This window comes from Leptonotus elevatus, chromosome 2, assembly GCF_054856555.1.
Source record: "Leptonotus elevatus isolate MCC_2025b chromosome 2, RoL_Lele_1.0, whole genome shotgun sequence".
NCBI classification, from domain to species: Eukaryota; Metazoa; Chordata; class Actinopteri; order Syngnathiformes; family Syngnathidae; genus Leptonotus; species Leptonotus elevatus.
Genome location: NC_141240.1, coordinates 30,703,770 through 30,730,674, shown reverse-complemented (window position 1 = coordinate 30,730,674; position 26,905 = coordinate 30,703,770). Strand labels below are relative to the sequence as shown.

The window sequence follows — 26,905 nt, the reverse complement described above, 5'->3', positions numbered from 1 at the left end:
AAAACCAATGATGTCTATATTTGTGACGCTCTCACCTATAGCGATATACAGAATCTAAACAATTTATGTCCACTTCTTCACAAAACAACCACTTGCTCTGTTATGCATGTGACCCTATGTCTGCTCCTTGCTGTGAAGGAGAAAGTACTGCGCTTTCCAAAGTCATGTGGTTAATCGCCTTGCCAAGGGTTGGAGGGAACTCTTGCTTCACGCCATTGTTATTATTTGGATTTCTGCATAAAAATGAAGCAAAAAAAAAAAGAAGATTCATTTCAATGCTGTAAAAGCCGGTGCTCTACGGGGTTAAGGTGTATGTGGCTGGATAAGATGGGCCTGTTTCAGTGGAGAGCACAGATGCAAGGATGTTTTGTGAGCTTTGCTTCTGATAATAGGATTAAGCTCAGGACACCCAGGGATGGACTTAGATGCTCACTTGGTTGAGCATTAAAGAAAAAAAAAAAGACGACAAAAAAAAACACCAAAAACGTAATTTGGACACATTCAGGACTTACTTGAAAAATATAGACTTTATTGTTCTATCATACAATACAAAAACAACTGCCAGCTATCACTTGTATTCCCTAAAGAGCATAGCTTCTCACATCTTGCTATCGCAGTATAAAAACCCTTCCAAATAAATATTTTTATATTTACACTGATAAAAACAGGCGTGTATTCAGTGCATGGCAAAATACAATAAGTGGTAATGTCTTTGTAAAAGTTCTACATTACTCAAGAAAATAATCGCAATAATACTAAATAGTGAAAGTAATGACATTTTCTCCAGCATTGACAGGTGAAGAAACAATATTCAGCAATTACTTCGTTATAAATATATTCATATATTTTGATATTTACAACATTTTGGTTCTCTTAGCTGATGCACAGTATGATGTGGGATCAATTCTTCAAAACAAAACACCTCTCAGTCCTTGTGGTTTTAATCTGGTCTGCTTCGTTTCTGTGGCTATTTGGCAGTTTAAACATGCTGAGATTATGCAGGGTCACATTTACTTTAAAATTTTCAGCCTGCTCCAACTACATCCTGTTATTGCATTATACTCAGTGTAGCCATAATACATTCGAATCACTTTGCCTTCATAAGATTTGGTCAGGTTCTGTTTTCCTTGGCGCTTACCTGGCCCAGTCATTCAGTATTTGGACCACGTTGCGGACAGATCAGATCAGAGTTGAGGAGTAAGTGCTACTCCATATGAAATCTAAATAGGACAGGCCAATATGGTTGGGGAATTTTAAATTTGGATGCAGACATTTTTAAATTTGGATGCAGACATTTAGGTAAAAGAACTGAAACATTTGCAAAATAACACTTTTCACAACCCTTTGAGTACATGTAAACATGTAAAGTACTGTCTAGTTTTTAACGGACTAACAATATTTACCCGCCACCCCTATTCTCTTTATGAACATTTTTGAGTATTGAATGTAAGAAGCAAGCATATAAAGTCTTCCATACCCTGTTTGTACGTTTGTGCTTTTGTCCAATGATTGAATTTTGGGGTTGATAAAGTTCCCTGTCAGTTTACCCCTAGCATCCACCTGTGTACAGTATTTGTGACTTTCTCTGCCAGCTACTTCACTTCTAACAAGTTCTGCGTCTCACAGGCCTAACTAAACACCCTCCGCCACCCCCATTATCAAAGACACTGATGTAATGTTCGAGTACTAGTGCAGTTCAGGCAGCTGACGTGACAGCACCAGTGGAACGTGCAGTTGCACCGCTCTGTGACACTCTCGGCCCGGGTTTCAAATCCACGTCCACAACATAGCAGCTCACATCCATCCAGACCTGGAGAAGAGCTGTTGCAAGTTCTACCCGAAGTTCCCAAAGTGCCAGTTTTGCCATTGTACGTGCAGAAGTTTGGCGATTTCTCAAAATATACCAAGTCCATGGCGGAGGGGGGTTTGTGAGCTGGGTTTTCTGGTTCCAGGTGGCGTGGGTCCGCTCTGTGGGACGCGCGATTGCTGCCTTTGTTGGCGTAAATGACTCGGGATGCCCCATCAAAGCGGTCCTTGAGGAAGTCTCCCACGTTGCGGAAGCTTGGGAGGCGCATCCAACAGGTCCGCACGGTGCAGGAACCTGACATGCCGTGACACTTGCACTCCTGACGCATTTCTGTGGACACCGTCTGCAATGAGAGGAAACCAAAGTCACTATTGGCGGGAAGCCTCCCACAAGAAAGAAACCCTTTGACCATTTCGATCCATACCATTCTGCCGGCCTCGTTGTTGTGCAGGTTGGTGAGGTAGCGCAGATCTCGCCCTCTCTCACTGGAGTCCACAAATTCTCGAGTGAACATCCTGCCGAAATCTACGTTGTCACTGCAGCCCCCCCAATGCCAATCTGGCCCCCCGGGACCTCTGCGCCGGTAATCGCATGTGCACGATTCAATGGCCCCTTCTGAGCATGAGCGAGCCACCGCATGAGTCACCCCCGCGCTGGTGATAGCAAACACAAAGGCTGTCTCTCTGCAACCTGAAGAAACAACAGCAAGACTTCACATCAGAATTCAAGGTTGATGCATTCATCGTAACGGTTGTTGTAGGCTACACTGGACAGATCACACCTATTGGGTATAGAGCTTAATTGGAAAACCCTACTTAGAGCACATGCAGACTCCACACAGGAAAGCCTGACCTGGGATTCAAACCCAGAACCCTCACTGTGCTAACCATAGGATCACTTTTCTCCCATCCAAATCCCTTTCATCAGTGAAATATTTCATGAAAGGGCCGTATTAATATGAACAAGGGATTCTGTTTCATCCACCCCAAACTCTTCCAGAGATCGCCAGGAGGGAACTTACCACGGTTGACAATTTTGCCAAATATCGCCGGGCTGTGGGTGGTCGGGCAGTTCCAGCGGCGGTTGCGGAACTGCCACTTGCATTCTTTTATGGCTGTGTGCAGTCCAGCAGTGATGGCGTGCAAGATGCCAGGATTCTGCCGAATCAGTCGACGCTGCCGACGACTCAGTAGGGCCAGGCTCGGGTCCAGGACCAACTGCACATTCTTGGAGTTGGTGAGAAGGTTCGATGAGGAGGCTACGTTGACAATGCCCCTGGCGCAAAGATAAAGACAACTCAAATCAAGTGTCAAACTAGAGCATCAGAATTATTATACATGAGGTTTCTCTTAGCTCATTCAGTGCCATTGACGGCTATAGACGTCAAAAGTCCATTTGAACTGATATTCTGCTTTCAGGTGAAATTTTAGGACAAACAGAAAATGCAATATAATGTTTCTAGTTGAACTTAATACAAATGTCCAAATGTTCTCCGTTTCAATAATTTTGCACAACTTCATGTTTATCAATGAGCTTAATCGGCAAAACTCACAATAGGTCCTTGATCAATGAAAAATGTCTTGGACATCCAATTTGATGCCTTTCTGTGACTCTTCTCGTCTTCCGAGATGTCGAAAATCCAGGTCCCGAAAGTTAAAAAAAACCCTGCCACAGTTTAGTGCTTCTACTAAACCGGCTCAGTAAGCAAATGTGGCTAAAACTAAACTGTAGCAGGGATTTACTTTCTGGATCTGGATTTCCCATCTCTACCAGTCTCTCAGTATCTCTGTGGAACCCTGCCAGTGACACTGTGTGACACTCTAAGCCAGGGATGGGCAAACTCGGTCCTCGGGGGCCGGAATCGTGCAGGTTTTGGATGTTTCCCCTCTCCAGCACAGCTGATACATGATAAGCTCATCAGCAAGCTCTACATAAGCCTGTTAACGGTGGAGAGTTCGTCCACACGGCCGCGCCGTTTCGGAGCTTGAAACTGATCACTTTTATAACCGGGCTCATTCCTCATTAAGCATATAATTTATACATGTATTTCAGGCAAGTTGTAAAATATCTGAAGTCCTCTTGTTTATGTTTAACAAATTTAAAATATCATAAATCATGCTGTTTCTACTAAATATTGTCTCAAATGTTCTCCTATTTCAATATTATTACAACACTTCCAACCACTTCTTTAGTCATGTATGTACAGAGAAACAACATATGCCGAGAAATGTTTCTTGAGAGGAGTAATATGGCGGCCTCGCGACCTCAAAAGTCTTGGCCTATCGGCTTTCCAGTAATATAATCCGATCAGTGGTTCCTCTTCTTTGCTGATTCTTCTTCTATGCTGTCTGTTAACTCCTTGTGGCTGCACTACAGCGCCACTCCAGACTTGGCATTTACATTACAGCCGTTAAACGTCCTCAAAGTTTTCTTTTGGACACTCGCATGTCTTGAAACGTTTCTGTCTGTACAAGATTTTTTGAGGAACGGAGCCGGTTTTGCTTCTGTGTGAACAGGGCCTTATAGTTCCCTGCTATCGTTCATTCCTTATTAGTTCATTGTTTTGTCGCTTCTGGTTTCATGTTTGTTACTGCCACAATCCGAGTCATGTCAAGTCTTCATCTTTTCAGTTTTTTTAGCCTGTTATTTTGTACTTTTAGTATTATAGTACCTCATTTGCCTTTTTGTTATTTTTAAATTAAATTGTTTTGTTTTTTTGTCGAAATCTGCATCACCTCTTGCATCCCTTATGACTACTACACTTCCCTGCACTTGGGTTCTCATTCCTTTTTTTTATTTTTTATTTTTTTTTGGGGGGTTCTCATTCCTATCACAATGCAATGCCAAAACTTGACACATTTCACACATTGATATTATGTACTCAATATGTATATCAATACTCTTAGAATGAATATATATATATATATATATTAGGGGTGTGAATTGCCTAGAAGCTTGCGATTCGATCTGTATCACGATTCATAGGTCACGATTCGATTCGATACCGATTAATCCCGATACAAATCTATAAGTCAATTATTTTATATTTTTTTACTCAAATTTAGAAAATATTAATCAATAAACTTGTACATGTACACTGTAAGATTTGTATGAAAATGTACTTCGGGCTTATAAACTGTGGTCCACCGTATTTAACAAACAAACCAATCAAATTTTAAGGCTTAATTTTCCATTTATATAACATTCTTCCATGCTTAAAGTGTGAACCCTAACTCTAATTTAGTTGAATATATCCATCAAAAATGTATCTTTAAAAATCGATTCGGCTGCATATTAGATCGATACGAGAATTGTGCGCTGTAATATCGGAATATATTGCTGAATCTATTTTTTTTACCACCCCTAGTTTATATATATATATATATGTATATACTATTTTGTTCATGTTTTCCCCTTTTCATTTTGACTCATTTTGCTTATGTCTCACATCACTTCTGTCGTGTATTTCATTTGTAGGCTCTATAAGAAAATGACCTAGTTTTATATTTCTTTATTCTTTTTCTTTTTTTTTAAGGAGAGTGTTGGTTGTTTTGAAGCCTCATGTGTTTCTGGAATGTCAGCTGTCATTTTATTGATTCTAGAACTTAATGTTTTTTTGTGCATAAAAACAGCAGGACTGCTTCCAAAATGGGTTAAATCTTTTTGTTCAAAAGCTGCCCAACCCACAATTAATGGACATTTAAACAAGCAAATAATAAAAAATCATTGAAAAGAAAACTCAAACTTAACCTCAAAGCATATTTTGTGTCAAAATATGTTTATCTGATGAGCCGAATAACAAAGTCTTCTTGTGGGATTCTTCTTCTGGTATTGATCTACCAATTTAACATCAACTTTTTTAAATGTCAGAATGTGAGACGAAAACGACATTATTATAAATGCAATAATGTCAGTAAATTCTCAGATTGAATCATAAATGAAGTCGTTTAGATATCACATGGAGGAGTTTGTAAACATGGTTTAATTTAGTAAATGGTGCCAAAACTAACACGTTATTGGAGCCTGCAATAAAACGCTGCAGCTCGGGCTCTTCCCTTGCTCAAACCACCGTCAAATTACTTTTCCTTTTTTCCCCCCGTCCACGCACAGAACTACAAAGTGGACATGCACTCACCACCAGCGGCCACTGTTGTTGACTGCCCCAGTGCCGGAGAGCGACGACACCAGCAGGATGCACGCTGCTTTAACCCCCAGCAGAAGCGCCAAACTCCTCATCGCGCTCTCGCTCACCTTGGAAAAATAAAATTTCCCCCCCCCCCAACTCCATTATATTGCACACAGCCTAATGATGCAAATTAAAACGGATCTTATCTGCACCTGCATAAACTCACCCGTCCAAAAGTTAATTGAGTGCGAGCTGTCGAGAGGAGACAGATTGCAGGGTGATGTTGAAGTGTCCACGCATGCGAGGATGCTGCACTCCTCCTCACTGTGTCCCTCTGAGTGATGCTCTGCGCGGTGCATGGAACGCGTGGGACAGTCCCGCAGACTTGATCCCCTCGGCGGTGACAGCAGATAGGCAACACATTCTTCTCTTATTGAGTGCTACGAGGGGGAATAAAAAAGGGATTTGCTGCTCACATCTCCCTCTGTGTTTTTTCTCCCTCTTCCTCGGAGCCCTTTCAATAGGATTGGAGGGAGGGATAGTTAATGCTCTTCATAGGGCGCACAATGAATAAGGAAACACAACTGTGCAGAAAAGACAGATGAGTAGGGGTGGGGGGGAGAAACGGGGTCAGGGCAATCCGTAGCGTCGCGCATATTATTTGCGGCATCTCATGGTGCATCATCCAATCCACGATGGAATATTTTCCCATGTGTTCCTCGCAGGCTGGTAGAGAAGGTAGCGTCCGGTGCTCCAGAGCTGGTGTCACGGTGCATTCAGACATTCAATGTGAGCCTTGGGAGAGGATAAAAAAAAAAAAAAGGAAGCCCTTTTTAACCCAAGTGCGGTTGGATTCGCCAACTCCCTTACCGCATCTCCTCCTCTCTGACATTTGTACATGCACGCGCACTCTCCCTCTCTTTCGTTTTGGGCCGGCTTTAATCGAATTAATGCACCCACACCTTCGTGTGATGAGGTTGTAAATGAGTTTACGCGCACGGTGTGACAAAAGGGGGCCGTGTACGTGCAACCTGCTCGAGTGTTTAACTTTTTTTTCTTTTTTTTCTAATGCATGTTTGATGTGAATAAGTCATTCCAACATCTGGCTTGCAGACCTCCCTCGACGCACGTGCAAAGCCCGTTTCTTCACTCATCTCAATGTCCATGTCCCCAAATTCGGTGCGTGCGCGCGTATTTGCGCACGCGCGTGTGACACTTATCTGCCAATTTACATACTTCCATATTAGTGCTGCAAAGAAGTAGAATAATCTCTGTGATGACAGTCAAAAGGAAGTGGGCTTTTGTAAAGAGGCTTTGACGACAGCCAGCCTACATTTATAGTGCGATCCCATATATGAAGGTGCCCAAATGGGGCTTCCTGGAGCAGTCATGCGACACCGAGCAGATTAGCTCCAATCCGGATAAAGGGGGAGCCTTTTATATACAAATCAACTTCAAATCACTTTTTAAGCCACTTAGATATACACGCCAAAGCAGAATGCTAATGCACTTTTCATTGCTGCAGCTTAGGGAATGGAAGGAGATTAGTTGAATTTGGTGTCACTATGCGAGTCGTGTTCGGGGGGGGGGGGGGGGGGGGGGGTTAACTTAATGTTGTGCATTCCCAGTGTCTATTCTGTATTTGGTTTTTTTTCCAAATTCACATCAAACTTTTACCTTTAAATGGTTCACACTTTTACCATCAGTCTCAGGTCAAACTGGCTCGTTGCATAGACAGGTGTTTGTTTTGAAAGAAATCCATGCATCCAGTGATGCATCACAGTCACATGTGAATGAATCGCTAATGCCACGGAACTACATTATTCCCCTAATGTATGCATTTTGTGAAATAAAGACTTAGGGATGACAAAGTGAAGTTGTCGCTCTGATGGAGGTGGTTGGGGGTGCGGGGTGCGTAGGGGTGCATTGTCTGTGAGGAGCCGCCTGCCTGCTGCTGCCTCCCTCGTACAGTGGCAACTTCGCCCACCACCCCTCCCCTGTTCTTCATTCCACATCCATCAATGACTCTTCTTCACTCTTTCATGGACAAAGTATGTCCACATCCATTATTGCAGGGAGTTTGATTGTTATAGATTTTGAATGACTTGATACTTGGGGAGCGGAGCTTGTGCGTAAAAATGGAGAGAAACTTTTACGCGCGGACGTAAGAAGTCATACCAAAAAAATTGTTTTGTTATGGTTGTAAACATATGTTTAATGGTTGTATTTTTTTCCCCACACTTGTGTAAAAAATCCTCTTGACAAACTGAAAACCTAGTTAATGCAACTCAAGTAAACAGAAATGAACGAAGTATGGGAGGGAAACGTGACGTCAAAATTGCAACAATTAAAAAGAAAAGTCATTTCAGCACGGCACCTAAAGGTCGGGATACAGACATGAAGATTAATTTACTGTGTAAGCCAAATACTAAAACGAAAATATTTTTTTTTATCTTTCACAGGGAATTTCAATTGAAGCTAATTGGAAGATAATATACATTTTAATCTTATTGTGAGGATAAGTGTTTCAGATAATGGATGGATGCTCCCCCTCTTCGTGCACAAAAATGTAGCTGGAACTGATCGAAGCTATGGATGCGTCCGTCACTTATATATTTACCGGGATATATATATATATATATATATATATATATATATATATATATATATATATATATATATATATATATATATATATAATAATTATTATTATTATTTGATGTTATTCAGATAAGTGCTAGTGTTTCCCATCCTGTTTGTTGACCTGGAATCAGGAATTCCTGTTATAACAGTTATGAAACACAAATATGTGGTTACTCACTTGAATCTGCACTACTAGTATATTGTTTCATATCCCCAAAAGGTTATTTTACAGAGCATGTAATGACATAATAATCTGACAGTCCAACTTCAATAGTGGGCAATATTTTGCAAACAGCCGCCTGTGGGGCCTCCTCTTTACCCCCCCACGCCCCCCACCCACTCCTCCTGCTCGTCCTGCTCCAGTCTGCTTCAGCTCTTCTACTCTATCTTCACTCTCCTGTCGTTTGGCGGCGCCGCATTGATAATAAATCCTCATCTCTTAAAACGATCAATTGTCTTTATAAACACGGGATAACTTCACCAGTGATTTAATGTCACGGCGCGACAAAAAATGGAACTACCAAACAAACTCCGCTTGGACCGGTGCCCGATTTTGGCGGCAGCATTGTTATTACTACCTGCGTTGACGTAAGTGCACTTGAGAGCTATGCAAATTATGTTTCGACTGTCGGCTTTAAGACACATTTATGTTTGGGAATTTGAGAGTGTTTCAAGTTTTTAAAAACGTCTTTAAGTTTCTGTTTTGATCAAAAACGTCACAGAAATTTGTGACACACACACAAACACATACAACGAGTTATTTATGCAAAAAAACTTGAATTAAATTTAGGCTATACTCAAAATCAATCAATCAATCAATCAATCAATCTATCTATCTATCTATCTATCTATCTATCTATCTATCTATCTATCTATCTATCTATCTATCTATCTATCTATCTATCTATCTATCTATCTATCTATCTATCTATCTATCTATCTATCTATCTATCTATCTATCTATCTATCTATCTATCTATCTATCTATCTATCTATCTATCTATCTATTTATCTATCTATCTATCTATCCGAAACATTTCCGAATGCACTTTCACTCACCATTATTTTCACATTCGGCTATACAAGCTTACTCGACGTGCGTGTGTGTCCCGCAGGGTCCTGTGTAATGACATCCTCAGCCTGAAGGTGGCAGGAGACCCGGTGCTAACCCCCAACTCGGTGTGCCTGCGCCTGGCCGGCCTCAGTAAGCGTCAGATGAGGATGTGCGTGCGTCGACCCGACGTGACGGCCTCCGCTCTGCAGGGCATCCAGGTAGCCATTCACGAGTGTCAGCACCAGCTGCGGGACCAACGATGGAACTGCTCCTCGCTGGAGAGCTTCGGCAAACTGTTGCACCACAGCAACATTCTCAACAGAGGTGAGAGACGTACGCAACAAGTGACAATTTGTAATGGATTTACAGTGAACCCACGTTTACTGCCTGAGATACATTCAACAGTATAGGTCTACTTGCAAAATGTGAAAATGCACTTGTTAAAAAAAAATCATTTTGTGTAACAGTTTTACAGAACAACAACAACTCCTGTTTTTCTATTTATTTATTTTGGGAGGGGAAGGGGGGGGGGCTTTGTTTTGAGGTTTTTTTTCAGTTTTTCTGAATATTTTTTTTCTGTTTTACTTAATTTTTTTTTCTGTCAAAAATAAAATCCGAAAAACAGGCTGAAACAAATTATTCAGAAAAACAGGAGGAAAAATTACTCAGAAAAACAGAGGGGGAAAATATTTAAAAAAAACAGGAAAAAAAATCTTCAAAAAAACAGGGAAAAAATATTTTAAAAAACAGAGCCGGTGTTCTGTTTTTCAGAGTAATTATTATTAAAAAAAAATTTACCTCTGAAATCCAAGTGACTTGTTGCAGACTCGCTAATAGCGGAAGCGGACACTTTCCCACATACCTCCATATGCAATACGATGGTCATGTTTACTTACTGGCTCTCAATAAAGGAATGAATGTGTATACTGTATTGTGGTTTGTTCTCTAATCTCTCAGGGAAAACTCTCTCTCTTTTTATATTCAGAAAAACAGAAAAAAAATTATTTTATAAAACAGGGAAAAATTACTCAGAAAAAAATATTCAGAAAAAACTGAGGAAAATATATATTTAAAAACAGGGAAAAAAATAGGGATTTTTTAAAAAATAAAACAGAAAAAAATACTCAAAATACAAAACAAAAACAAAAACAACCCCCCCCCCCCAAAAAAAATCAGTCAGAAAAACAGGACTTTTTTTTTCAAGTGAATGCAATACGCTTCCGTAATTTGTCCTACAGTATTTATCACAAATAATGTCATAAATATCTTTGTTTGACAGGCTGAGCAATTAAATTATCTTACATTAAATGGCAGTTGGTACATAATTGACTGTGTATTCAAACAAACTATCAATGTATTTGAAAACATAAGCCAAAAATTGCAGGTATAAAATGTATACAAAATACTGTACATATCACAGTGGCTTTGTGTTAAATACCTGTATGTTCCTTTAAGAGGTGATGCATGGTGAGGAAAGGATGCTTTTCACGTTGGTGACACAGCAGAAGTTGTCTGAGTGTGAGCTGTGGCTGACAGCAGCTTCTGCAAGAGAGAGCTCACTCAAAGTAAATGTAAATGTAATGTAAAAAGTGTAAAGTTTAGATTGGGAGCAAATATAATATTTTTTAGAGTAAAATGTACTCTATATCAAATTTACTGTAATGTTTACATCTTACCATTTTTTTTTTTTTTTTTTTTTACTTATTTCAGCGTCTGTAAAAAAATAAATTCTGTACCAGATAGAATAAAGAAAAAATGCACATCCACTACAGTAGGTGGCAGTGGTGTCCTCATTGTCATAATGTACAGGAGTATTAGCTCCTCTGCAGAGGCGTACAACAATTATATAGACAAATGATAGGTGTGTGTGTGGGGGGGGGGGGGGGTAATAGTTTGTTCTTCCTCGGAAGGCATAACAAAACAATCATTGAGAAACACTGCTTTAATTCATTCTGTGACCACACTTGTAACTCAAAACACTCGTATCACAAATCATCCTTCCCTATTGAAATGAATGTAAATTATGTTAATCCGTTCCAGACCCCCTCTCCCCTAAAAAACTACTTACTTTATTTAAAAAAAAAAAATAATAACACACAGAATGCAAAGATTAATTAAACAGTTTGTGCATCATGATTATAATTTGTTGGGCTCTTTTTGATGCTCACAACTTGGTCACCATTAAGCTGCTGTAATATTAGTTGTTTTTTGCACAGGATAGATACCGTAAAATATTTGTGTGAGTAATGTTATATTGACTGGCTACATGTGTTCCTGCTTAAAATGTTATAACACATCCAGATGCCGTGGCGTTTCCCATTATGTGTTAGCATTAAGCTAGCAGACTTCAAGGCAAAGTTATGTAGTGTAATTACGTGTAATTCTCTAAGTTGTAACTTGCATTATGTTCACTGCCACATCTTACATTGTGTACGATGTGTGTTTCCACAAGGTTTTCGTGAGAGTGCCTTCTCACTAGCCTTGTTAGCAGCAGGCGTGGCACACTCGGTGGCCTCAGCCTGCAGCATGGGCAGGCTGGGGGGATGTGGCTGTGAGGGCAAGCGTCGCCAGAACGATGACAAGCTCCGGTTGAAGCTCACGCAGCTGCAGTTGCAGACGCTGCAGAAAGGCGGCTTGCCCGCCGACCTACTCCCCGCCCACCACTCTGCGCCGTTCAAGCCTTTTCCGGATGAGCTCACCTCCATGCAGGAGACTTGGGAGTGGAGGGGCTGCAACCGTGACTTGCGTTTTGGGGAGCGTTTCTCCAGGGAGTGGCTGGACTCCCGGGGATCGCCGAGAGACATCCACGCTCGTATGAGGATACATAACAACCGAGTGGGACGACAGGTGAGCGCACACTGTTCTTCGTGTAAGTTTAGTGCTCATCATGAAATCAAAGTAGGGCGTCATGCATAGCATAGATACATAGCAGATTAGCTATGTAACATCACAAATTTTTGTTTTACTCTGCTGTCTGTAAGGCAAGCGAGAATCGATTCTCAATTGCCTTACCTGGATGAATAAACGACAATAATATAAAACAAACTCCCTGCGAGTGACTGAGTTTGGACCAGGGCTTAATTTTGCTTTGGTGAGCCACTGGCAGAGGTGGAGGACTCAAGTCACATGACTTGACTTGAATCAGACTCGAGTTGTCGATTTTAGGACTTGGCTAAAACTTCTGAAAGACTTGAACGACATGACTTGAAAAGTCATACTATTCACGTGTGAAAATCTGAAGTTTCAATATAGTGGGCCTTTTGTTTATGAAAGTTAAGTTTTTTGTGTCGTGCACCTCACACCTAGCAAAACTAGCCGCTAGTGTGCTACGAAACGAGTGTTGAAGCCACCTCATTAAGCGAGTATTACAAAGATGATTACATTTGGATGCAAGTTTTATTTTTATAAAATTGAGACAGACAACGGCATTAATCTGAATTTGCAACACAAAAGATAAAAACATGTACGCGTACAACATCTACCTTCATCTGTCATGAATGAAACCCACAGATGTATGTAAGCTATTAGCTAAGTTAGCTTGACAGTTTAGCTCACTGCATAGCGAGTCAAAAATTAACTGAACTCTATGTCAGTGATGCATTTATTTGAGAAGACAATAATATGGAGACTGGAAAACATTGTGGAAACAAAAGAAATAATATTCCTGATGTAATAAATATTTTATACTTTATTAATATTTTTTTTTATCTTATATGCTAGTCCTCCTGGCTGAAGTAGGTCATAGCATACCATAATTCATTTCCAGTTTCTTGTTCTGTTTAATGAGCAGATTTTCTCTTCCAGAGTCCAGACATTTCTTAATTTGCCTGCTATGTTTGCTGTTTGAATGTTCTCCGAATCTCCACGTGCTGTTTCAGCCAGACGTTTATGAAAAGTGGACTTTATCGCCCAAAACAGTTAGCCTACCGGTAATTCCTGTTAAATGCCTGTAGCTACAATATGTCAATCTTAGGTTAGCTTAGCAATTAGCATGGCTTCTTTCTTCGTCAGAACGATACTTGTCAGAAAATACAGCATATTTCCCATCATTGTTTGAGACAATGATTTGGGTGTGACTCTACAATGTGTTCAGCCGCAGCATTAGCCAGCCGAAGCTAATTGCAAAGCTAGCTGGTATAGCGTACGTAGCACCAAGCTGTGCCTCAACTGGTGGGTGACGTGAACGGCACAGCAAAGCATTTTGCAAACATCTCAGTAGTTGATTTACAGTTTTTGCTATTCAATATGTTTAATGAGGCACAAAATGCAAAATTTTTGCCTCGCAAATGATTACTGGTATTTCGAGCCTTGTCATGCCATAATCCACGCATGTCTGATCTGCTCGTATTATTCATCTTTCCACACACAGATCGTAGCAGACAACATGAAGAGGAGGTGCAAGTGTCACGGCACGTCAGGTAGCTGCCAGTTCAAGACCTGTTGGCACGTTTCACCAGAGTTCCGGCTCGTGGGTTCAATACTCAAGGAAAAATTACTTTCGGCCGTCTTGGTCAACTCCCAGAACAAGAACAATGGAGTTTTCAATCCCCGACTTGGAAACGCTGGCCGCAGGAGGTCGGGGAGCCTGAACAGAAGTCGTCGTGGCAGCTTGTCCCGCGAGTTGGTGTACTTCGAGAAGTCCCCCGACTTTTTGTGAGCGTGACGCGGCCGTAGACTCTTTGGGCACGCACGGCCGCATCTGTAACAAAACGAGCCACGGCACGGGACAGTTGCGGCTCACTGTGCTGCGGCCGAGGACACAACATACTGAAACAGACCCACAGCCAGCGCTGCAACTGCAGGTTTCCACTGGTGCTGCTACGTTCTGTGTGAGGAGTGTCGTGTCACAGAATGGGTCAGCGTGTGCAAGTAGATCTGCATCTTCATTTTTATCCTCTGCTGTTTTTTCTTGTGATTGGTTTTTGCTCGTGTACAACTGTACTGGACAAATTTGGGAGATCCTCATCATGTGGTGTGTGTTGTCACAAGGCCAAGTCCGAGACTGAAGAGGCAACTTGTGTCATGGTGTGCTTGGATGCTTTCCTTTTAGTCCTGCTGCCTCATCTCATCGATGTATTTTAGTTCTAAATGTATATTTGTAAATCTATTTTTATTAATATTATTACTGTGTTGTCATTGGCCGAGGGCTCATGACCAGAACTGCTTGGTTGTAATTAGTCTCTTCTAATGCTCTTTAATTTCCAGTTGGACCTGTGGCTTTGGACACACAACAAAACTTTTTTTTTTCAGTTTAATTTACCCCCCCCCCCCCCCCCCCCCCCAATACAAGTTAGCTTATTCCGTCATAGAGCAATTGCTACATGTTGCCAGTGCCAACATTGCTGATGTCAATTGTGTGACTGTTTGCTTAGAGATCCTGACTTGAGCTTTTCCCACTCTGCACTTGTGAGATGATCCACTTTAGTACCACTTTTTATTTATTGCCACTTTATACTGTGAGAGGGGCTTTTAATGCCTGCAGTATATTGTTGACTTAACTTTTACTATTACTGGAGAGAAGCACCAGGAAAGCACAGAACAGACTTTACTGCATCAGTGGAGGATAATCTATTTAGACTAGAGTTCATAAATTCTTTACAACATGTCGCTGAGACGCTGTAAGATACTTGCCAATGTGGCAAGTAGCAATATCCACCTGTCCATTTTCTTTTTATCCCAATTAGGATCACAGGTGAGCTGGAGCCTATCCCAGCTGATTTTAGGTGAAAAACAGGAAACATTTCTTGACAATAATATGTTATATGTGACCTCATTAGTCTAAACATGACATTCTGATTAATATTACATTTGTGGAATATGAGTTATGCAGAACCAGCTTCAGAAAACAGGTGAGCTGTGATTGGTCATTGCCTGAGCCCTGAGCAACTGTGATGTCATCTTCAGTTGACTGTAAGTGGCAAAATGGCCGAACCCTGAGATGGATAAAAACTGTTGGATTTTGCTACTTAACTCATGTTTCACTAACGCAATATTAACCAAAATACCGTACTTAGACTAGTGGTGCTGCATAGAACATATTATTGTCATGAGTTTTGTTTTGTTTTTGGGGGGGGGGGGGGGGCTTCCCCTTTAAGAACTTACTTTACTCCATATTTTTTATCTTACTGTACTCTTGCTGCTTCCAGTCAAATAGTCTTGATTGCCGCTCTTTGCGACAACTTCTGGCAAGTATTACCATACACAACATTTACAGTACATACACATAGACCACACCTTGAGTACGTCGACGTCACAGCCGTATTGGATGTGGCAAAGTGAAGCGATTTGCACTTGCTCCTTGCAGACGTATCATCAAGCAAAAAGTCATTTGACTCATACCGAACCATTGCTTTGGATCGTATTATGTCATTGTGAATACAATTTGCTGATTTGATGGCTAATACAATGGCCACATCCAATATGGCGGACGATCTTACGAATCAGGCCAGCTGGCTCGAGGCTGTGTCTGTAGCATAAATAAAGATGAAAAAAAAGTTTGTAACTCCTATTGTTTATTTTATGAAGTGGGTTCAAATGCCTCTTTAGTTGCCGATAACAATGTAATACTCACTTGTGGTACTGTGATTGTGCCAGGGACAGTAAACACCTAAATCTATGTTGGCATCTTAAACTCAACCTCTGTAAATATTACAACGATCACAGCAATATTTCTGATTGGCGCTCACTACAGAAGCTTATGTCATCTAATGAGGAAAACGCTTTGTCTCTAAAATGGAAAATATTGAGGCGATCATTCTGATATTTTCAGATGTTGATGTAAGCATAAGTAGAGATGTCCACACGATTGACTGCATTTTTGTGACATGAAGCGACATAAGCTTTTTTATGCTTATGCTACCTGAAAATCCCGTGAGCAACATGCACCCATCTATAATACACTCCCACCCCTCAAAATCACCCTTAAAAAGCTTTTATTTCTTCTTCTCTGTATTCTACTTGTGTGTAATACAGTCCGACTTGCTGGTATCTCTTAGTATCAGAGTGAATAATATGAATGAATAAAGATTCAAAACATACCAATAAAATGTAAATGCTTTTAAGTCCTGGTTAAAAACGATGCTCTTTTCCTAAACCTATGAACAGAGAATAGCTGAATAGAGACTGGATTTCACTTTCCTTTCTTTTCTTTGATCCTTCCTCGGGTCTCCTGACAACCTCACGACTCTAGCTGGATTCTGAAGTATTCGGTTTAGGTGAACGGTATGGAATTTTTAATAGGTTTTAGGGGAACTAATAAGTACACACTCACACGCACGCACACATGCACACACACATACACACGCACATACAAAATAAAAAATACAATAAAAAATACAATAAAAAATACAATAAAAAATACAATAAAAAATACAATAAAAAATACAATAAAAAATACAATAAAAAATACAATAAAAAATACAATAAAAAATACAATAAAAAATGAAATAAAATAAAATAAAAAATAAAAAAGAGAGAGCAATGATGATGAAATGTCAAATCTGTAAAATTACCAAATGAACAATGCTGAGCTCTCTCAAAAAAAAAGGGACTGGAACCCCAAACTTGTGTGAGACACACCAACCACAACACACAACAACCCAACAGGCATCCTTGTGCACAGATGAGCTTTGACCCTGTACTCTTGATGACCTGCTTTTCTCTGTCATGCACTTTCAGCAAAATGCTAATGTCAGCACCTGGCCGGGATCATTTGTAATATCTCCGATGTCTGCACGGAAAACCTCTTCTGCCGCTGGATTTAATGCCAATTATGTAGTTTTAGTTCAGACTTGGGTAAATAGCATTTGACTACTGAGGAATGGCAGTGCCGGTGGCTGAATTGACTGTTTTTAGTGAGGAGGAAGAGCAAAACGATAAGGGTCTGAATTTCTGGTTTGCATTTGTTCATCCTTTCACCCCGGAGCTGCTGAAACGCGGAATTTCCTGTCACCGTTTCTCCCATGTGTCAGACAGAGGTTGGTGGACGGACTGGAATTGTTTTCTCTCCCACATGCAAAAAAAAACAACCCTCATTGACAGCGGCCGAATAATGACAACCAGACTGGTTTGAAATTAAAGAGAGGCAACCAGAGAGGAAGTCCAGAGATATAAAAGTGACCCGCAGTGATTGACATCATGATTTTATGTATAAAGTGAGGCGATTTAGTGCGTTTAGCTGGATACGAAGATAGAGATACAGTAGATCCACGCTGTAGCACAGGAGTAAAGGACAAACGGGGGCTATAGAGAAGGGATGAATACGTGCGCGCTTTATAAATACAAGCCTCACAACATCTGCTTCTCAACTCCCCTTTCATTTTTGATGTGGGACGAAACTGGGAAGGAGAGCGGCAGAGAAAACACAAGGAAGCAGCTACCCAGAACATCAAAGCCCCTGCCCTCAACATGCAAGCCCTCATTAGTTCAGCTAGCAGAACCGACCAGACTTGTGATTGTGTTTGCTGGGGTGCACGCTGGCAGATACTTCAGAGGAGAGCTTCCTTTAAGTCATAACCAGCCACCCCACCTCCGCCACCCGAGCCCGCTGTAACCCCCCTGTAACCCTCACCAAAACTCTCGGCTCACGCAAAACCCGCCGTGAGCCCCCACCAGCCGCTCCACCCCGTAATCTGGTGTGCAGCTGCAAACATCTGCTCCCCGCTTTATTCCTGTGCCTTCAACCACCGGATTGATAAACACATCGAGCGCTGCACAAAAACGTCACCGAGGCCGCAGCGATGGGCTCCAAGCAGGCTTGGATTTAATGTTCTTGTTTGGTATTTGTTTGAGCACATTGAAGATGAACTCTAACTGTTACTGTTTTGTTCCATATGAGTACCTACTGTAAATGGCTTCTAACATAAAATGCATGGATTGTCATGAGGAACATCTATTCACCAATTACATTGATGGTATTTTTCCTAACTTGTCATGATAAAGGTCTCCATGTTGTTTTGTTGTAGTGCTGCTTACTGAGTGTTTAAATAAATGTTTGATATAGCCAACATTATAAAAATTTTTTTACTGTGCTGTGTTTGGCTGCAACAATTTAGGTGGGAGAGACAAAGACTCATGTCACCGTTTACTAGCATCAATTTTTGAAAAAGGGCAAGAGCACTGAACACTTGTCAAGGAAAAGACAGCGGTTGTGGCTTTCACCAATTGGCTAGAAATGATCTCACTCCTGCCAGATACGTGGCCAATAGATGGGTTGACACGGCTCACCTGTTTTCTGGGTTTGCCCAGCAAACTGAGCCATGATTGGTCCTTACCTGTTTCCTGAGCATGGGTGATGCCATCTTCATTCGTCAAGTGGAAAAATGTGTTTTGAAGCTATTAATTGTTTATAAAAAATAATGAATTTCTCACATTAATTACAGGCAAAATATTATCTCCTTGCTGTTGAAAATGTCTCAATGAGTCAAGTATCCATTTAACTCACATAATAGCGCTTGTACAGAGAAGAAAAAGAAATACTGTACTCACGTACAGTGCAGTTAAATAATAAAGTAACTAATTCAAATTAAGAACAGTAAATATGAGGACTTCAATACACTCTCGCGGCACAAGGCCCATTCGGTGACACAATGGCAGGAGGAGTCACAAAGCTTCCTATTACGTTTGACTTATTTATTAAGACGATCTCTGTGTTAATTATTCAAGAAAGTTTGCTTTTAGATTCTTTGTTTGTGTCACAATGGTTTGGTTCCCTGATGTAAAGCACACCTACAAAAATGCTGTTCCGTGTGTGCAAAACTGAAGAGATGTGTCAAATTCAATGGGGGGGAAAACTTAGTAATGTGTTATTCCATTTAAGAAGAGACAAACTGAATCTTCGTTGTAATGCATGCACGCGCGACTACCCAAATGCCGCGAGATTACGTGGATGTGTCCTCGCGAGGTTTGCGACTAGCCTGATTCTCGCTTCCATCCAGCTGGCAGCCTCCCGTTGACGGGTAAGTGGAAATGAAATGCCAGTGGCAAAATGCGCCATCGTTTAGTCGAGTAGACCTGACAATTCTGTCCCCGATGTTCTGTTTTAATAAATATAACTGAATTGACGTTTTTTTAATCGACGACATCAGGCCGACCGGTGTGCTCCAGTCGTGACTCCCTACGGCGATTGCAGCACACACTCATTCGTGGGTACATAATATTATTTTAATTAAATCAGGAATGGTGGGCTTTTAATGTGTGCCTTTCGAACACGGCGCCTGCTTCATTGTCATCATCATCAACAACAACATCATGATCTCTCGCGAGCCAATTGATTAGGTACACGTATCTGAAGTGACTGCAGCATAATGCAGCAACCAAACACGCTGATCATAATAATGCTTAATTCACGTTTTGTTTTAAGGGGGATTTTTATTGGACTATTTCGAGACCGCATTGAGTTCTGTTTAATCCACGCATTTACTCATACCATGCCGCACGATCTAAATAGTTTTGACACTGGCATATTTATTTATCCTCTGTGTACGTGTTGTATGTTTAATTTAATATTAAACACAGTGAAATTACACTGTAAGGAAGCCCTAATATTTTGGATATAAAATAAGGGGTTACATTTTTGGAAATAGCTTTCAGGGATTTGGTGTAGTTAAACAGGAATACAGCCAAGACCAAACGCGAATAGCATATGCCTAGTTACCAGCAGGTGTGCAGCAGCACTTCAGGACAATAAACTCAAGAAAAGATTCAGGAACATAATACTTTTTTTTATTTTTTTAAATAGCGTTGCAAGCTGTGTCAAATGCTATTTTTGTCACGGAGCGGCGTGGTGTCTGTCGGCGTGTGAAGTGGAGGACCCAAAATACAGAGAGGTAGCAGAACCACAGCAGGAGTGCGAAACTGGCGTGCTTTTTTTTTTTACAGAAAACACTAACCAGGGTACTGGTTAATGCAAACTAAACAACAAACTGAAAAGATACAAAATCAAAATGACAGACAGAACTCCGGGGGTGACCGTGACAAGCGGCAATGATCCCACGCTGACTGATCACCACCCGGGAATTAAATACACTCACACTAATTGGGTAACTAGCCACACCTGGGGCCAGGCATAAGTGGCTGAGGGCCCGGATTGGTCAACCCGGAAGGGCTGGAACCCACTCAGGACCAATCGGGACCCTCAACCAAAACCAGATCTTCCCAGACATGACAATTTTTAGTATATGCCAAGGGCACAAGATAATATAACAATACTAACCGGCATAAATTATTTATCCTCTGCAAAGAGCAACTAATACTGCTGTACTGAGGAGCTGAGAAAGGAGCTGAGTCTCCAGTACATTGTATCCGTCTGGTTTATACTGCCTCCAGATGGCCAATGAGCAGCACAATATGCAAACCAGGCCCAGTGACAAATGAATAAACTATTAACATAAATTTCATACTGTATTTGTTGCAAAGGTTACTTTTGATACAATACTGGTATCAAGGCTTCAAATGTGACAAATTCAAACGTTCCATCTGCTGTGCATGTTTTTAATCCTAAAGACTATCGCTGCATTTGTGAAAGCCAGTAGCTTAAAAGTGGTTATTTGCCACCACATGAAAGTCACTGCGCATTAAAATGAGAAAAAAAAATGAAGCATTGTGACTGCTTTCTCCACCAAGCTGCTGGTGTGCAAAGCATTTTTGCAGCTCCACCGCCTTTCGAGGTGTGAAGCACTTTTACTGGCTTTCTTCTGAGGTGGCTCTGCCGTAACAGGGTAATAATGCTCAGAGCAGTTTTTTAAGAGCCGCAGTGTCCCCGCCACATGTTTGCTTGTGCGGTCTAGACATTCTAAACGTGCGGTTCACTGTTTGTTTTGCTTTTCTGTCGCGCATGCTACACGTTGTCTTTTAACAGCTCCTCGTTTCATAGTTCTGTTGCAGCTGAGGAGCGAGCCACCGGTCGTCATCATGGGCAACATCTTTGGAAACCTGTTGAAGAGCCTGATAGGGAAAAAGGAGATGAGGATTCTCATGGTGGGGCTGGACGCCGCTGGGAAAACCACCATCCTTTACAAGCTGAAGCTGGGCGAGATCGTCACCACCATTCCCACAATTGGTGTGTGAGGCGAGAAACTGTGAAAAAAACATCGAACGCCGAATTCAGCTTGTGTGATTCCTTGATCATTTCCTTTTGTTCAGGTTTCAACGTTGAGACTGTGGAGTACAAGAACATCAGCTTCACCGTGTGGGACGTGGGCGGCCAGGACAAGATTCGTCCCTTGTGGAGGCACTACTTCCAAAACACTCAGGGTAAGTGGCCATGTTGGTTCTCCGATGTTGCTGTGTGCACACTGTCATGTCTGACTCATATTTTAGATTGGGTCATTACTCTACAGCTGAACACAGCCCACAAATGTATTAGTCATACGACTGACAATTCATGAAATTCAGCAATGAAGAACATTTAGTGCTTAAAATCCCTTTGAAGTGAAAAATACATGTCTTGTGAAGATTGTGGTTATCAAATTTGAATGCTAAAAATGCTATGGTATGCGCTATATGTGAAACCACGGCCCGCTGAGAAATGGATGCTATTTCATGGATTCTACACATTCCTACATGTTCTAGCTAAAAAAATTATATCTCATAAAAGCCTCTGGTGCCTGGAATATACATGATCCCACTTGGTCAGGAAGAGATGTGGCATGTGCTAGCCGCCAGCTAGCACGCAAGCTAACAGGCTTCCTCTGGGTTGGCAGACTGGCGGGAGGCCGGTCTGTGGTGTCACTTCATCACGTGGATTTGAAATAACAACACTGAGCTGTTCTATAAGTTTAGGCCACCGGGGAAGGTGCGTTTTCGAGATAGAGACATAGCTAGCTAGCTGTAATGACAGAATTGGACCTAGGATTAATCAGTAACTGAATGAGTGGTCTTTTAGCATGTGTGCGAAGTGTGATGACATCTGACCCACAACTGACATCTTGGCTTGAAAATGGCGGCTTCCTACCTGAGCTTGTTTGTGATGGGAGACCTTGTTTTCAACTAGGCCTACTTGTAACTTGTTGTTATCAAACCATTGCTTGTTTTGATAAAAGTGGAAAACAATCCAATTATTGTGTTGAATAGGCAACTGAATCACATGATGTTTACATTGATCTGCGTGTGTCACGCGGCTGTAAACCAACTGTTCGGTTGTAATGTAGTGGGTGATTGTAACCGGCAGATCCGAATAGATCACCTCACATGTAAACAATTGAACAGAGATCTTTAAACTAAATTATTTAAATTGGAATTACAATAACAGTAAGATCATATCTGGCAGATGGTGAGGGGCTATACAATATATATACAAATACAATATATATATATATATATATATATATATATGTATGGAAAAACTCAGCCTCTGCTACCTTAACGGGGGGCACAGTATGAACCTGGAAAAAAGTTTTTGTTTTTTTCCCCCCTTTACATATAACCATTAATTTCTTATGAAACAAAGTTCCTGTTGGTTTGATAAATTCAATTCAATTCAATTTATTCCAGACTCGGGGTCCACTCTTAAAAACAAACAAAACAAAACATACAAAGGTTAAAAAACAAAAAATACAGTTACACATTAAGAAGACAGGCAAACTAGTGTTTCCATATGTTTGACTGGTAGCGAATTGCACTACATCCAATATTTGTGAGTGACACCAACATTTCATTTTGAGACTTTTTCAAAAGGTTTTAACGGTTTAAAGGTTTAAAGGTTTGATGACACCAACAAAACATCCAAATAAATCAGATGTCAACTAGCATGCATTGGACATTCCACTTTTCCCTATTGTTGCTTAATGAGACAGTGCTCCCGTCTTCTCCGCGCAGGCTTGATCTTTGTGGTGGACAGCAATGACCGCGAGCGTGTGAACGAAGCTCGAGAGGAACTCATGAGGATGTTGGCTGAGGACGAGCTGCGGGACGCTGTTCTTCTCGTCTTCGCTAACAAGCAGGTATAGACTCAGTCGGGCGTCTTCATCTGCTACGTCACCGAATGAAATGACTGACGCACCTTCTGCTGCCATTTCGTTTTTCAGGACCTGCCCAATGCCATGAATGCGGCGGAGATCACGGACAAGCTGGGCCTGCACTCCCTGCGTCACCGCAACTGGTACATTCAGGCCACCTGCGCCACCAGCGGTGACGGCCTTTACGAGGGCCTGGACTGGCTGGCCAATCAGCTGAAGAACAAAAAGTGAGAGGGAAGTGGGGAAGTGCCAGCTCCAGGTAGTACTTATTTTGGATGCATTGAGTTTCCATGGAGAGGCAGTGCTGAGAAGCCCCTTCCAGGTGACTCAACGCCCCCCCCCCCCCCAACAAACTTCTCTCTCATTCTTCTACTTGATTATTTATTTGATTTATTGACTTGCTTGGATCTGCTGTGAGAGTTTTGATCATGTGCAAACCGATGTGACCTAAATGTTTTGCTTTCTATACACTGGATACATAAATTGGGATGTACAATGTGAGTCATATACTGTATAATGTTACTGAACTGGCACGTGTATTGTCCCTCCTTTGCCTTCTTTATGATTTTGTCATGGTTTAAACTTATTTTGGCGGAGTAATGTTACCTAACTTTACTAGATGTAAATGATAGCAAATGTTATATTAGTAATGGACTACTAGCAAGTTGTTAAAACCACTGTAGTCACATGTTCATCATTATTTGGCCAAACAATGCAGTGCATCAGAATAAAAATAAATATTTTACTTTAGCTTAAAATATCTACTTGGCTTTTTTTTTTTAAAGACTACATATGCGTTTATTTACCTCATAACACACTTGATAAATTTCTAGTGATAAACTTTTTTCAGAGTTTATTTATTCTGAAGCAGATTTGAAGTGTAGTTATATAATACAATATATTACTTGTTTGCTAATGGAAGCAGTGAAAGAAGACGACCTCAAATGTATGTTAGTGCTTCCCATGCTGCATGTTAATACAGACAAATCAGGCTTGTGGGCTTATGGGAGCCATGGCTCGCTGCTGTAAATAAAGATGCGTGCTTGGTCCACTTGCCCTTGCTCGATAAGGGTTCTATTAATGCGTATGCGTCGGTGAAATGTTGCCGCTGTACTGATTGCAAGTGTCAGAATGAGGAGGTGGAGCCAGCGCCAGGCATCTCAGACGGCACGCTGCTATTGGCTGGTGTAGCCGCTGATGGACATTGATTGAATGTTTACTTTTCAACTATATTGTAAAAGCAGCTGCGTTATATCTGTCAAAGCAATTGTCATCGCTTGATCCCGAATCAGCCAAACAGCCAGTTTTTTGTGTGTTTGTCTCTTGTGGTACCATCTTGCACACAAAAAAACCCTCACTATTATAATATACATGTATGTACTGTATTTATCAATGTTCCTTTTCCAATTGATGGATAATTTGGTTTAGTTTTATTCTTAATTTGCTAACTTTTACAGCTTTACATCATTAAAAAAAACAGGCGGAGGAGCACGATGAGGCATTTTAATACGGTACAAGACCCAACTACCTTCTAATATGCAACCGCATGCTTTTGTATATGATTATGAAACGTACATCAAGGGAATTTTGATCAATTTGAACATTTTGTTGATGTCTCAGCATCATTACTGATTGAGTGTGTGTATGTGTGTGCACGTGTGAGGTGCTCTTTACTACATTATTGTTTTTTGTGCAAGCATTGTTTACATTACATGCTTAAATTGCCACTGGTTGAGTTCTACTTAACAAACAGGTTTGGCCATCTGAATATGTCTCATGTCTTTAAAAAAACAAACAAAAAACAGGCAGACTTAACCTTGATGAAATAAGAAAATATGTTTATGAATTGTGAAGAATGACAACATAGACTGAAGTGTTCAGTTACATTAATTAATTATAATACTTCTGTCCTTAAATCGCCTGGTCAATAAAGAGAATGAACATGTCTTTGTCTCACTTGTTATCACTGACTGTTGCTCATTTGGATAGTTTGGATAGATTGAGACTTCCGGGTTTTTACACATCAGCTTTGTTTCCGGTTCCGGTTTGCGACGTGTGGGCCGCGTCCCAGTACTTGCGCTCCCGCACAGCCTTTGTGCCCCTCAGTTCCACGTTCCCGGGTGCGGGTGTGTAGTATGTCTGTCTCAGTTGTCTGAAGCATTTCAGAGAGCTGAGACGCCCTGCTCGCTTCCGGCGATGGGCGATTGGGGGGTGCAGGGGTGGGGTGCGAGTGTTGGAGTGTTGGAACGCGGCCAAAAGTGGCCAGAAACGGCGCTGATGTGCAAAACCCGGAAGTCGGAAGTGCGTGGCATCTACCCCATTCAGGTTACACCCAACATCCACCCCAACACTCAAGGAAATTTACTGAGACAGTGTAACTTTTTATCCTAACAGTGTTAAAATAACACTGCTTACTGTATATTTGATCGAACACTGGAAATTTAACACTGACCGATTTGCTGTGTATCTAGCAGATAGCATGAAATGTATGGGAAAACTACAAAAATGCAAGGACTGGTGATGGACCAGAGAGTCTGGCTATTTTCTTGTTTATTCCAAAGGTGTTTGATGGAATAAGGTCATAGGGTTTTTAAGTTATTCCACCACCATGCCAAGGACCTTCCCCAAACTCTTCCCACAAAGTTATAAAAAATATCTAATCAACCACTGAACGTGTGTCATATTACTTTTGTAGAAAATGCCAAATAGCAAGTGAAAAAGACTAAAAACACTAGAGTGCAAAGTGCATTGACTTTAAACTATACAAAATATGAACTCAAAATGGGATGTGCAAAAACATAGAGGAACAGTTCTTTTGCTTTTCCTTAAAGCGGAGTTTGGCACAACATATAGCTGCACTTAATCGAGTCTCATCGAAGGTCCGTGAATGGGAGAGTTAGTACCACTGTGTCTCCAGGGGTGTGACAGCAGTATGTGAGTCAGAGCTGCTCCCGGGGCCACCAGCTCTCCGGCCCCCTGCAGGATAGCTACAATAGTCGCCCCAGGGTATATGCCATAGCTGGGATTCCCACCCGTAACCGGGACGCCTTCGCCCAGGGCACAGACACACTGGCAGCAGCTCCACAATCAATTCATCAATCTTTGAAGGGAGACATAACTGCAAAAGGCCACGGCAGTCACCCCCACAGCTCGCCTTGGAAGGGGCCACCAGGGAGACTGGCTGACACCGTGCCTCAAAGTGGAGAAAATCATAAAAGACGCAGAGACGACCAGACAACAAATAAGCATGCAGGTATTTTGTATGAGAGTAGTTGATTTTTATTGTCTTAAAAAGTGGTTACTTTTTTTGCATCTCATTA

General features: G+C 41.3%; 3 protein-coding genes across 3 annotated transcripts; 2 read left to right on the top strand and 1 right to left on the bottom strand.

Moving 5' to 3' along the window:
- Positions 1-577: 577 nt before the first annotated feature.
- On the bottom strand, positions 578-6,271 carry wnt1 (wingless-type MMTV integration site family, member 1). Its single transcript, XM_086069353.1, has 5 exons — positions 6,160-6,271; positions 5,943-6,058; positions 2,829-3,082; positions 2,232-2,497; positions 578-2,150 (listed from the first exon to the last, which is right to left on the bottom strand). The coding sequence occupies exons 2-5, from the start codon at positions 6,041-6,043 to the stop codon at positions 1,659-1,661; spliced, it is 1,113 nt and encodes a 370-aa protein (XP_085925479.1). The 5' UTR covers positions 6,044-6,058; positions 6,160-6,271; the 3' UTR covers positions 578-1,658.
- A 2,756-nt stretch (positions 6,272-9,027) lies between these two features.
- Positions 9,028-14,866, top strand: wnt10b (wingless-type MMTV integration site family, member 10b). The gene is given in 7 exon segments (XM_086067833.1): positions 9,028-9,164; positions 9,692-9,954; positions 12,083-12,477; positions 14,000-14,278; positions 14,280-14,354; positions 14,356-14,433; positions 14,435-14,866. Coding segments are annotated over 7 exon segments (1,236 nt in total). The 5' UTR covers positions 9,028-9,087; the 3' UTR covers positions 14,504-14,866.
- Positions 14,867-19,511: 4,645 nt separating this feature from the next.
- Positions 19,512-25,531, top strand: arf3a (ADP-ribosylation factor 3a). Its single transcript, XM_086067834.1, has 5 exons — positions 19,512-19,586; positions 21,503-21,688; positions 21,772-21,882; positions 23,446-23,570; positions 23,655-25,531. Exons 2-5 carry the CDS (start codon positions 21,541-21,543, stop codon positions 23,814-23,816), a joined length of 546 nt encoding a protein of 181 aa, XP_085923960.1. The 5' UTR covers positions 19,512-19,586; positions 21,503-21,540; the 3' UTR covers positions 23,817-25,531.
- The last annotated feature ends 1,374 nt before the right edge of the window (positions 25,532-26,905 follow it).

What these genes read in the sequence shown, in the direction of transcription:
- wnt1 (XM_086069353.1), bottom strand. Translation starts at nt 6,043, where the DNA reads ATGAGGAGTTTGGCGCTTCTGCTGGGGGTTAAAGCAGCGTGCATCCTG. An exon ending in TGGCAAAATTGTCAACCGTG is followed by an intron (nt 2,498 to 2,828) that starts GTAAGTTCCCTC and finishes TTGTTTCTTCAG; the next exon opens with GTTGCAGAGAGACAGCCTTT. An exon ending in ACAACGAGGCCGGCAGAATG is followed by an intron (nt 2,151 to 2,231) that starts GTATGGATCGAA and finishes CTCTCATTGCAG; the next exon opens with ACGGTGTCCACAGAAATGCG.
- arf3a (XM_086067834.1), top strand. Translation starts at nt 21,541, where the DNA reads ATGGGCAACATCTTTGGAAACCTGTTGAAGAGCCTGATAGGGAAAAAG. An exon ending in CTACTTCCAAAACACTCAGG is followed by an intron (nt 21,883 to 23,445) that starts GTAAGTGGCCAT and finishes TTCTCCGCGCAG; the next exon opens with GCTTGATCTTTGTGGTGGAC. An exon ending in TCGTCTTCGCTAACAAGCAG is followed by an intron (nt 23,571 to 23,654) that starts GTATAGACTCAG and finishes TTCGTTTTTCAG; the next exon opens with GACCTGCCCAATGCCATGAA.